The sequence below is a fragment of the Salvelinus sp. IW2-2015 genome, linkage group LG4q.1:29 (genome assembly GCF_002910315.2).
Source record: "Salvelinus sp. IW2-2015 linkage group LG4q.1:29, ASM291031v2, whole genome shotgun sequence".
NCBI classification, from domain to species: domain Eukaryota; kingdom Metazoa; phylum Chordata; class Actinopteri; order Salmoniformes; family Salmonidae; genus Salvelinus; species Salvelinus sp. IW2-2015.
Window position 1 is genome coordinate 57,731,596 of NC_036842.1, and position 13,190 is coordinate 57,744,785.

General features: G+C 42.4%; 1 protein-coding gene across 3 annotated transcripts in view; it reads right to left on the reverse strand.

Annotated features, from left to right (window-relative positions):
• Positions 1-7,498: 7,498 nt before the first annotated feature.
• The window catches only part of LOC111960963 (transcriptional enhancer factor TEF-3-like), a 33,972-nt gene continuing 28,280 nt past the window's right edge, over positions 7,499-13,190 (reverse strand). For all 3 annotated transcript variants that reach the window (XM_070442982.1, XM_023983114.2, XM_070442981.1), the window contains exons 10-11: positions 10,184-10,336; positions 7,499-8,234 (exon numbers count right to left, since the gene is read on the reverse strand). In XM_070442982.1, coding sequence (XP_070299083.1) covers positions 8,121-8,234; positions 10,184-10,336 — 267 coding nt within the window. In that variant the 3' untranslated portion in view covers positions 7,499-8,120. The remainder of the gene's footprint in view (positions 8,235-10,183; positions 10,337-13,190) is intronic.

Here is a 13,190-nt window from a genome sequence, read left to right on the forward strand (position 1 = left end):
AGCGCAAACCAGAATGGATGGCGTATCGCTGCAGAATGCTGTGGTAGCCATGCTGGTTAAGTGTGCCTTGAATTCTAAATAAATCACCATCAGTGTCACCAGCAAAGCACCCCCACACCATCACACCTCCTCCATGCTTCACGGTGGGAACAACACATGCGGAGATCATCCGTTCACCTACTCTGCGCTTCACAGACACGACGGTTGGTAGCAAAAATACTAAATTTCCACCGGTCTAATGTCCATTGCTCGTGTTTCTTGGCCCAAGCAAGTCTCTTCTTATTGGTGTCCTTTAGTAGTGGTTTCTTTGCAGCAATTCAACCATGAAGGCCTGATTCAATCAGTCTCCTCTAAACAGTTGATGTTGAGATGTGTCTGACTTGAACTCTGTGATGCATTTATTTGGGCTGCAATTTCTGAGGCTGGTAACTCTATAATAAACTTATCCTCTGCAGCAGAGGTAACTCTGGGTCTTCCTTTTCTGTGGCAGTCCTCATGAGAGCCAGTTTCATCATAGCACTTGATGGTTTTTGCGATTGCACTTGAAGAAACTTTCAAAGTTCTTGAAATGTTCCGGATTGACTGACCTTCATGTTTTAAAGTAATGATGGACTGTCGTTTCTCTTTGCTTATTTGAGCTGTTCTTGCCATAATATGGACTTGGTCTTTTACCAAATAGGGCTATCTTCTATATACCACCCCTACCTTGTCACAACACAACTGATTGGCTCAAATGCATTAAGAATGAAATAAATTCCACGAATTAACAAGGCACACCTGTTAATTGAAATGCATTCCAGGTAACCACCTCATGAAGCTGGTTGAGAGAATGCCAAAGAGTGTGCAAAGCTGTCATCAAGGCAAAGGGTGGCTACTTTGACGAATCTCAAATATAAAATATACACTTTTCTGGTTACTACATGATTCCATATGTGTTATTTCATATTTTTTATGTCTTTATCATTATTCTACAATGTATAAAATAGGCTAAATAAAGAAAAACCCTTGAATGAGTAGGTGTTTCCAAATGTTGGACTGGTACTGTACAAGGGATACCAGTACTGAGTCTATGTGCAGGGGTACGAGGTAATTGAAGTAGATATGTACATATAGGTAGGGGTAAAGTGACTAGGCAACAGGATAGATAAGACAGTAGCAGCAGTGTATATGATGAGTGTGGAAGTGTATGCCTGTCTGTACATGTTATGTGTGGTGGAGTGTTAGTGTGAGTATGTGGGTAGAGTCCAGTGTGTGTGCATAGAATCAAAAAGAGTTAGTGCAAAAAGGGTCAATGCAGATAGTCCGGGTAGCTATTTGGTTAGCTATTTAGCAGTCTTATGGCTTGGGGGTAGAAGCTGTTCAGGAGTCTTTTGGTTCCAAATTTAGCACTCCGGTACCGCTTGCCGTGCAGTAACAGAGAAAACAGTCTATGACTTGAGTGGCTAGAGTCTGACAATTTTTAGGGCCTTCCTCTGTCTTCACCTGGTATAGAGGTCCTGGATGGCAGGAATTTCAGCCCCAGTGATGTACCTTTGTAGGAGTTCTAGCATTTAAAGAAAACTGCAATCGTTGCACTTATATGTTCAATGGTTACATTGAATAACAATCAGACCTAGACAACAATCAGACCTAGATAACAATCAGACCTAGACAACCAGTTGAGGGGAGTTCTTTAATAATCAGTGACCTTAATTCATCAATCAAGTACAAGGGAGGAGAGAACCTGCAGACACTCGGCCCTCTGTGGAAGGAGTTTGACACGTGCCTTATGTGTACTTTCAGGATTCTTCTGTCTCTCCTGTGTGAATCTTCATGTGCACTCACAGATTACTGGCAACTCTGAATCCTTTGTCACAATCAGGGCAGCAAAAATGGCTTCTCCCCTGTGTGAATTCTAATGTGTTTTTTTTTCTTCAGATCACTGCTGTTGCTGCTGAATCCTTTGCCGCAATAAGGGCAGTGATGTGGTTTCTCTTTTGTGTGACACTTCATGTGTATTTTCAGACCATTCTGATTGAAGGATGCACCACAATCGGGGCAGGGAAAAGATTTCTCCCCTGTGTGGCTTCTCATGTGCACTATCAGCTTATTGTTGAAGGTGAACCATTCACTACAAACACAACAACAAAACCTAGGTGCAATGTGAGTTGAGGTAATCTTTCATACTTTCTGTGGACTGAAAATGTTTTCCACACACTCCACAAAGCTGTTCTTTATCCTTAGTATGAGTTTCAACATGTTTAATCAATGAGCCCAACAAAATATATATATCTTTTTTAAATGCAAACTTCAAGAAGTAGGGCATCCAAGGTGTTACAGAATCCCCGTGCCGAGGCCGCTGTGGGTCTAATTTCCAGCACGTATGTTGTCTACATTTGTCTGGCACCGTGTAGTCTAGCTCTCCCCCCCAGGTGAGAGTTATCGATCACCCCAGCTTGTGGCTTCAGCTAATCAGACTCTTCCCCCATGCACTGATCACGCATTCTCTGATTGGTCAAATACTCACAGCTAGCCCTGCACTTGTCAGACAGATCCGTTGTGCACTCCTGCAAAGGTATAATTATTGCCCTTTGAAATGCAAGAGGAAGGTCACAGTTCTAGCCATCACGCTGGTTGTAATTCCGATGGTGTCCACAAGATGGCAGCAGTATATGTGCAAAGTTTCCGACGGATAACTTGAAGTATGAGCGTTCTCCATGACATTTAGTGTGAAGTCACCCAGGTACATTTGGGCAAATCGTGAAGGAGACAGTTGCATTCATACTACATTTTTCTGCAAGAATATCGTCAAATCTGTATACTTAGACTTTGATTTAGCTTTTCTAGTAATAGTAGCCATATTGTAAGTTCAACATTTGCAAAACAACCAGTTTTCATAACTCTGAATATTCTTATAATTTTTGTCCAAAAGGAAAAGGCATGTTGTCGCAAAAGGTAGCACCTACATTTTGCGACAGACACAGGGTTTCCAGATACTCCCGTAAAGCCCAGCTCATTGGCTATCTAGCTAGCTTTGTTTGACCCCGATTGGTGCTTATTTGACAGTTAGAGTCGTTCAAGTGATGACCGCTCGCTTTATTGGCATCCCATGAAGGCGTTGCTCTCTGACCAAATATGGTGTCCTATAGGATATACTACACCCCTAATGATATAGTCAAGTCTCGTTACGTTCTAGGATCTCTGAGGAATACATACAAACGTGATTTGACTGGTTGAAACAACGTTTAGGGTGAGATTTTCACAGAATCCTTTCTTTGCAAATTGAACGAGTGGAAATACAAAATCGATCGTGCATGCTATATGCATGTTATATGGACCTTTTTAGGATGTTATCTCTGGGACCCTTTGGATGATAAATCAGAGCAATATTTCAGAATGTAAGTACACATTTCACCTTCAGAGGAGAATTTATCAAACCTATCGCGGTGAAAAAAGTGTTTTGTTGTTAGGAGCTCTCCTCAAACAATAGCATGGCATTTCTACGCAGTAATAGCTACTGTAAATTTGACAGTGCAGTTAAATTAACAAGAATTTAAGCCTTCAGCCGATATAAGACACTTATATGTACCGACATTTGTTGTTTCTCAAAAATCTGCGATCTTGATACAAGGCTCTGCATGATTTACAATTGTCCCGTTGACGGGACGCCGATCCCTAAGAAGTTGGAGGTATTCCAGAACACTCTTGCGGTTCACCTAACCGACTAGGCTCCAGCCGAACTGAAGCATGCTGATGCCTTTACTCCCTTCTAACCGGGGGCAGTGTCATTGGGTCACACGTCAGCAAAAATATAAAGCCAGGTTGCTCTTTTATTTATAATGACGGCCTACCCCGGCCAACAGTGCGCCGCCCTATGGGACTACCAATCACGGCTGGATGTGATACAGCCTGGATTCAAACCAGGGACTGTAGTGACGCCTCTTGCATTGAGATGCAGTGCCTAAGACCACTGCGCCACTCGGGAGCCCATAAGGAGTTGGCCCAAACACACCAAGAGAGTCGTGAAGAGGGCACGACAAAACCTTTTCCACCTCAGGAGACTGAAAAGATTTGGCATGGGTCCCCAGATCCTCAAAAAGTTATACAGCTGCACCATCGAGAGCATCCTGACCGGTTGCATCACCGCCTGGTATGGAAACTGCTCAGCATCTTACACAAAGGCGCTACAGAGGTTAGTGCGTACGGCACAGTACATCACTGGGGCGAGGCTTCCTGCCATCCAGGACCATCCAGGCAGAGGAAAGCCTATAAAATTGTCAGTCTCCAGTCACCCAGGTCATAGACCGTTTTCTCTGCTCCTGCACGGCAAGCGGTACAAAAGCGCCAAGTCTAGGACCAAAAGGCTCCTTAACAGCTTCTACCCCCAAGCCATAAAACTGCTGAACAATTATTCAAATGGCCACCGAACTATTTACATTGATAACCCCCCCACACAAATCGGATGTACCGATCCTGTACAGGTGTTGTTACACGTGGTCTGCCACTGCGAGGACGATCAGCTGTCCATCCTGTCTCCCTGTAGCGCTGTCTTAGGCGTCTCACAGTACGGACATTGCAAGTTATTGCACTGGCCACATCTGCAGTCCTTAGGCATGCTGCAAGGAGGCTTAAGGCACGTTCACACAGATGAGCATGGACCCTGGGCATCTTTCTTTTGGTGTTTTTCAGTAGTAGAAAGGCCTCTTTAGTGTCCTACGTTTTCATAACTGTGACCTTAATTGCCTACCGCCTGTAAGGTGCTTAGTGTCTTAACGACCGTTCCACAGGTGCATGTTCATTAATTGTTTATGGTTCATTGAACAAGCATGGGAAACAGTGTTTAAACCCTTTACAATGAAGATCTGTGAAGTTATTTGGATTTTTATTAATTATCTTTGAAAGACAGGGTCCTGAAAAAGGGACGTTTCTTTTTTTTGCTGAGTTTATCTATCTATCACACACGAAAGTATGTAGACAGCCCTTCAAATGAGTGGATTTGGCTATTTCAGCCACACCCGTTGCTGTCAGGTATTACAAAATCGAGCAGTAGAATGGCCTTACTGAAGCGCTCAGTGACTTTCAACGTGGTACAGTCATTGGACTCCGGAACAGTGGAAACACGCTCTCTTGTGTGATGAATCACGCGTCACCAACTGGCAGTCCGATGGACAAATCTGGGCTTGGCGGATGCCAGGAGAAAGCTACCTACCCCAATGCATAGTGCCAACTGTAAAGTTTGGTGGAGGAGGAATAATGTTCTGGGGCTGTTTTTCATGGTTCAGGCTAGGCCCCGTTGTTCCAGTGAAGGGAAATCTTAACTCTACAGCACACAATGACATTATAGATGATACTGTGCTTCCAACTTTGTGGCAACAGATTGGGAAGGGCCCTTTCCTGTTTCAGCATGACAATGCCCCCGTGCACAAAGTGAGATCCATACAGAAATTATTTGTCGAGATCGGTGTGGAAAACCTTAAGTGGCCTGCACAGAGCCCTGACCTAAACCCCATCGAACACCTTTGGGATTAATTGGAACGCCGACTGCGAGCCAGGCCTAATTGCCCAACATCAGTGCCCGACCTCACTAATGCTCTTGTGGCTGAACGTAAACAAGTCCCAGCAGCAATGTTCCAACATCTAGTGGAAAGCCTTCCCAGGAGAGTGGAGGCTGTTATAGCAGCAAAGGGGGGACCAACTCCATATTAATGCCCATGATTTTGGAATGAGATGTTCGACAAGCATGGGGCCACATACCTTTGGTCATGTAGTGTAAAAATCATAATTTGATTAAGTTTTGAATTGACATTGGAACACCAAGAACAGCCCCATCTAGCCTAGTGGTCAGAACCTGGTAATATCAGGGTGTATGATGGGACATCAATTACTAATTGAAGTTGTTAGGTTTATCTGAACAGTGGGGGGAAAACATCACCAAATGACCTAGGTTGAATAAACAATTCTCCAAAACGCAGCTTCATATTACTTGTCAAACATAGAGAACTGATACTGTATACTGGCCTTTGGGGTGGGCTTGGTGTGGGGTCTGGGGGTGTCTTTTGACCATTTATTCGGATTCCTCACAACTTAGTCATTGTTAGGAAGGGGTTTGGTCCAAATCGGACTTTGAGTACTATATTTATTGAATATTACATGAATCACAAATTGAAATGCAATGAATTACTTTAATTTCTCAGAGGTCAAATTGTCTTTCAACAAAATAATGTTGCAAGAATGCTTAGCTATGTGTTTCTAACTGCAGAAACCATTAAAGAAAAAAATCTGAGACGGTGTGTGTCATGGCTTGCTGAAATGGAACGACCCTTCTAGTAAAATATACTGTGAAATTAGGGTAAAAGCGCAACACAGAAGGTTGGTGGAACTTTAATTGGGGGGGAAGGAATGGTATCAAACACATGGGTACTGAAAGTACCCTTTAAGCTTATGGGTGTTCTGAATAAGCCCACCTCTTAAATAATACATTAATGGATTTCCAAACGTAAAAAAACTTACAAAATGACATGTCTTATGTAAGCTTAAATTACAATACATTAAGTATGATCACTTATCTGAGAAGGTACTAAAAATATTGTGAAAATGTGTTTATCTGCGAGTCACCTCCACACTAGTAGGAATTTACACAACTGTCAATAACTTAAAACATCTGATTGGCTTAGAATAAAAATGGGTATGGATACAACAACCACACGAACTGGTTGAAACATTAAAATAGCAGAAAAAGTCATATTTTTTATTTGAATCCAAATATGGAAGCGGCTCCCGAGTGACGTCTCAGTGCAAGAGGCGTCACTACAATCCCTGGTTCAATTCAAGGCTGTATCACATCCGGCCGTGATTGGGAGTCCCATAGGGCGGCGCACAATTTGCGCAGCGTCGTCTGGGTTTGGCCGTCATTGTAAATAAGAATTTGTTCTTAACTGACTTGCCTAGTTAAATAAAGGTTACGTTTTAAAGCAAAAATATTAATGGGTACGTGGGCTTAATAGGTACACTAACCCCAACACCTCGTCTCAAAAACAACTTAAACTAACATTACCAGAATGTCGATACATTTTAGGTTGGGTAAGTTAGACAAGCGTAGTGAGTAACAAACCTGCTCTGTGTAACGTTAGCTTTATCTTTGGTTGAAGAACAATGTCGAGCAGCCTCTGAAAACAACTTCCTCCTGATACTATCGTTTTTTTTGACTAACCATTACATCTCCTCGGTAGCAGCTGTTGATTTCTCGTTGAGAAAACCCCTCAACTCTATTTTAGACATTTTTAGATAATGCAAGTTTATTAGCTAGCTAGCTGTGTTGTTTTCATCACGTGCTGCATCAGCGACAAAAGCATTTGTATTTATGTATCCCCATTAGCTGCTGCCAAGGCAACTACACAGCTCCTCTTCCTGGGGACCGGCAGAATTAAGGCAGTATCCGGTTGCATGGAGGAGTAAAACATTTGAACTCTCGGTCAGACACAAGTAAACACATTTTGCCACCTGCTGGAGGGGTGTGAGACAAGGTTAGTTCGGCATTTAATTGCATAATTTAAACCAGGTGAATACAATATTTATTTTTCATTTGCCTGTTATTTTCCATTGGGATTCTTTTTCAGTGAAGATGGGTACTGTACATGACATTTACTCATAACACAAATATTGGCACCAAAAACAACGACATGGATGTGCAGTCTTGGGGTTTATAGTTCTTTTTTTGTCCTCTTGCCCTCTTTTCTTTCTTCTGTGTGCAATATACATTAAAAGTCATTAGGTGTCGCCCATGGACAACCAAACACAATCCCGCTCATGCAGCTGCGTAAAATAAACTAAATCAAACAAGCAAGCACTAGTAAAATGAGATGAAAATCAACTTTCTCATGCATCGTCTTGACGTGTGTCTCCTCTGGTACATATAGATATACCACAATGAAGGTTCCCACCCTGTGCTCCTCACTTTCACATCACACAGTTGTAAAGTTCACAATCCACCTCCACAGTAGTTTCACTGGGCAACCAACTCTCCTAGTGCTTCTTTGGGTCCTGACAGACAATCGTATGGTGCTTGCAGCTTATAGAGGAGATTGTCCAATGTTGGGGTTGTTGTTGTTGTGCTATAGTGGTGCTCTGTCCACAGGGCTCTCTCAGTCTTTGACAAGCCTGTAAATATGGTGCTGGGCTCCATGCTCACTAGTAGACACCTCAAAGACATAGGCTATACACAGCAGGGTCTCCAGTGTGTCCCTGTTGGTCACCACCTAAAGAGAGACACACACATTGTCCTGTTATACCACCACTTCAACATACTTTCTTTGTGAAGAAATAACAAATCAAATGTTCATTATTCTGCATACAGGTGGGTCTCAATTCTCACTAAGAACATGACAGACAAGTGAACTACACACATTTGAATTGTCAAAAATGCATGAGCTCCTTTTGAGAATACTGTTACAATTTTATTCCCCTAGCCCTCAATGAAAAACCTGTTGCATCATGATCCATAGCATTGATAGAATGTGTGTGTGTGTAGCTCAAAGTTAACCTATGTTGCCATGTGGTCTGCTGTGTTGGTTCAATATGATCATTGTGTCTAAACTCTAGGAAGAATGCAGTTGCCAATGGACAGTGGACAGTGTCTTTGAAACATTATGTTTATGACCACTGTTACTATGGTGATACTCTCATTTCCCCCCAATTCCCATTCCAATCACTTCTGCATTGAAAGCTCTTTAAGCAACAATAGGTGGATGACAAGTGAAAAGCTGTCTGGTACAACATTTTAAATGGTTGAGTCTTAATAGATAGTAATATTGTGTGTGTGTATGCAACTACACTCTTTGACCCGTGTACAAATACTCACACCCTCATGACCCTGCCTAGAGGACACAAACTCACTCCTTAGCACATAGCATCTTTTCCATACAGCAAGCCTGGGATGGCTATCTGCAGTGGTGTAAAGTACTTAAGTCGTTTTTTGGGGTATATGTACTTTACTATTTATATTTTTGACAACTTTTACTCCACCACATTCCTAAAGAAAATAATGTACTTTTTTACTTCATTTTCCCTGACACCCAAAAGTACATTACATTTTGAATGCTTAGCAGGACAGGGAAATGGTCCAATTCACACACTTATCAAGAGAACATCCCTGGTCATCCCTACTGCCTCTGATCTGTCAGACTCACTAAACACAAATACTTTGTTTGTAAATGTCTGAAGGTTGAAGTGTGCCCCTGGCTATCAATCAGTACATAGAAAAAAGAAAATTGTGCCGTCTGGTTTGCTTAATATATGGAATTAGAATTTATTCATACACCACGTGTATGGTGTTGTGTGGGCGAGTGGTTTGCTGAGAGTGCACCATGGTGGAGGTGGGGTTATAGTGTGGGCAGGCATAAGCTACGGACAACGAACTTAATTGCATTTTATCGATGGCAATTTGAATGCACAGCCATACCGTGAAGAGATCCTGAGGCCCACTGTCATGCCATTCATCCGCCGACCATCATCTCATGTACACAATTCCTGGAAACTGAAAATGTCCCAGTTCTTCCATGGCCTGCATACTCACCCGTTGAGCATGTTTGGGATGCTCTGGATAGATTTGTATGACAGCGTATTCCAGTTCCTGACAATATCCAGCAACTTCGCACAGCCATTGAAGAGGGGTGGTACAACATTCCACAGGCCACAATCAACAGCCTGTTCAACTCTATGCGAAGGAGATGTGTCTCACTGCATTTGGAAAATTGTGGTCACACCAGATATTGACTGGTTTTCTGACCCACGCCTTTACCTTAAGGTATCTGTGACCAACAGATGCATATCTGTATTGCCAGTCATGTAAAATCCATAGATTAGGGCCCAATTTATTTATTTATTTGAGTTGACTAATTTCCTTATATGAACTCAGTAAAATCTTCGAAATTGTTGCATTGAGCATTAATAATTTTGTTCAGTATATATTTAAAACCAAATACTTTTAGTCAGATAATACATTACTGGGTGACTTTCGCTTTTACTTGAGTCATTTTCTATGAAGGTATCTTTACTTTTACTCAATCATGACATTTGGGTACTTTTTCCACCACTGGGTATCTGTTTCCCTAGATGTCCAGCTATCCCTGTCAAGAAATATTTGAATCCTTATTGTACGAATTATGTATAAAATATTTAAAATGTGCATTTCTGTGTGCTTGTGTACCTGTAGGATGGTGAAGTTCTCCAGTACACTGTTCATCATGTACTTCTCTGGCAGGTGTTTGAGCTTGTGGATGAAGTTGATCATGTATTCACACAGTGGGGACCGGTGGATTCTGAACACATACCGCCCATTCTCAAACCGTGCATACTCCGTCTGGGGAGACAAAATATATCAAAAATATGATTTACAGTACCAGTCAAAAGTCTGGACACACCTACTCATTCAAGGGTTTTAATATATTTTTCTACTATTTTCTACATTGTAGAATGATAGTGAAGACATCAAAACTATGAAATAACACATATGGAATCAAAATATATTTTATATTTGAGATTCTTCAAAGTAGCCACCCTTTTCATTCTCTCAAACAGTTTCATGAGGTAGTCACCTGGAATGCATTTCCATTAACAGGTGTACCTTGTGAAAAGTTAATTTTGTAGAATTTCTTTCCTTCTTAATGTGTTTTAGCCAAGCAGTTGTGTTTTGTGACAAGGGTCAAGAAACCCGAGTAATGGACATTAAACCGGTGAAAGTATGTCCTTTGGGCTGATGAGTCCAAATTTGAGATTTTTGGTTCCATCCGCCGTGTCTTTGTGAGAGACGCAGAGTAGGTGAACGGATGATCTCCCCATGTGTGGTTCCCACCGTGAAGCAWGGAGGTGGTGGTGTGATGGTGCTTTGCTTGTGACACTGATTTATTTAGAATTCAAGGCATGCTTAACCAGCATGGCTATCACAGCATTCTGCAGCGATACGCTATCCCATCTGGTTTGCACTTAGTGGGACTATCATTTGTTTTATCAACAGGACAATGGCCCAACACACCTCCAGGCTGTGTAAGGGCTATTTGACCAAGGAGAGTGATCGAGTGCTGCATCAGATGACCTGGCCTCCACAATCACCCGACCTCAACACAATTGAGTTGGACCGCAGAGTGTAGGGAAAGCATCCAGCAAGTGCTCAGCATATGTGGGAACTCCTTCAAGACTGTTGGAAAAACATTCCAGGTGAAGCTGGTTGAGAGAATGCCAAGCGTAAGCAAAGCTGTTATCAAGGCAAAGGGTGCCTACGTTGAAGATTCTCAAATCTAAAATATATTTAGATTTGTTTAACACTTTTTTTGGTTACTACATATGTGCWATTTTAAAGTTTATATGTCTTCACTATTATTCCACAATGTTGATAATGGTAACAACAAAAAAATAATTGAATGAGTTATGTGTGTCCAAACTTTTAACTGCTACTGTATGTTTAATATATCATGAGTTGGTCACACTGAAAATACATTTGATTATTTCATAGATGAAATTCAAGGTAATAAATGTATAATTTAGCTGATATATGGCAAGATAGCTATAGCATTAAACATATACTGTAGGCAATGGTTACCATAATCAAATTTATGTCCCCGTTGAATATCATTACATTATAGCTAATGGCCCATAGGGCTCTGGTCAAAAGTAGCGCACTACATACATACATAGGGTGCCATTTAAAAAAWAWATATATTTTTAATTTAACCTTTATTTAACCAGGTAGGCCAGTTGAGAACAAGTTCTCATTTACAACTGCGACCTGGCCAAGATAAAGCAAAGCAGTGCGACAAAAACAACATAGTTACACATAAACAAACATACAGTCAATAACACAATAGAAATATTGGCGCCCCCCTTGGGTTGTGCCGTGGCGGAGATCTTACTCGGCCTTGTCTCAAGACYGTAAGTTGGTGGTTGAAGATATCCCTCTAGTGGTGTGGGGGCTGTGCTTTGGCAAAGTGGGTGGGGTTATATCCTGAATGTTTGGCCTGTCCGGGGGTATCGTCGGACGGGGCCAGTGTCTCCCGACACCTCCTGTCTCAGCCTCCAGTACTTATGCTGCAGTAGTTTATGTGTTGGGGGGCTAGGGTCAGTCTGTTATATCTGGAGTATTTCTCCTGTCTTATCCGGTGTCCTGTGTGAATTTAAGTGTGCTCTCTCTAATTCTCTCTTTCTTTCTCTCGCTCGGAGAACTTGAGCCCTAGGACCATGCCTCAGGACTACCTGGCCTGATGACTCCTTGCTGTCCCCAGTCATAGCCGACTGAATGATCGGCTATGAAAAGCCAACTGACATTTACTCCTGTTGCACCCTCGACAACTACTGTGATTATTATTATTTGACCCTGCTGGTCATCTATGAACATTTGAACATCTTGGCCATGTTCTGTTATAATTTCCACCCGGCACAGCCAGAAGACTGGCCACCCCTCAATTTTTTTGCAATTAGTTCCAGTCATTGGCAGCAGAGAACTGGAAGGAAAGGCGGCCAAAGGAAGTGTTGGCTTTGGGGGTGACCAGTGAAATATACCTGCTGGAGCGCGTGCTACGGGGGTGTGTTGCTATGGTGACCAGTGAGCTGAGATAAGGTGGGACTTTACCTAGCATAGACTTATAGATGACCTGGAGCCAGAGGGTTTGGCGACGAATATGAAGTGAGGGCCAGCCAACGAGAGTGTACAGGTTGCAGTGGTGGGTAGTATATGGGGCTTTGGTGACAAAATGGATAGCACTGTGATAGACTACATCCAATTTGCTGAGTAGAGTGTTGGAGGCTATTTTGTAAATTACATTGCCGAAGTCAAGGATCGGCAGGATAGTCAGTTTTACGAGGGTATGTTTGGTAGCATGAGTGAAGGAGGCTGTGTTGCGAAATAGGAAGCCGAGAGTAGTCCAGAGTAGTGATGCTAGTCCGGCGGGAGGGTGCGGGCAGCAATCGGTTGAAGAGCATGCATTTAGTTTTACTTGCATTTAAAAGCAGTTGGAGGCCTCGGAAGGAGTGTTGTATGGCATTGAAGCTCATTTGGAGGTTTGTTAGCACAGTGTCCAAAGAAGGGCCAGAAGTATACAGAATGGTGTCGTCTGAGTAGAGATGGATCAGAGAATCATCAGCAGCAAGAGCGACATCATTGATGTATACAGAGAAAAGAGTCGGCCCGAGAATTGAACCCTGTGGCACCCCCACAGAGACTG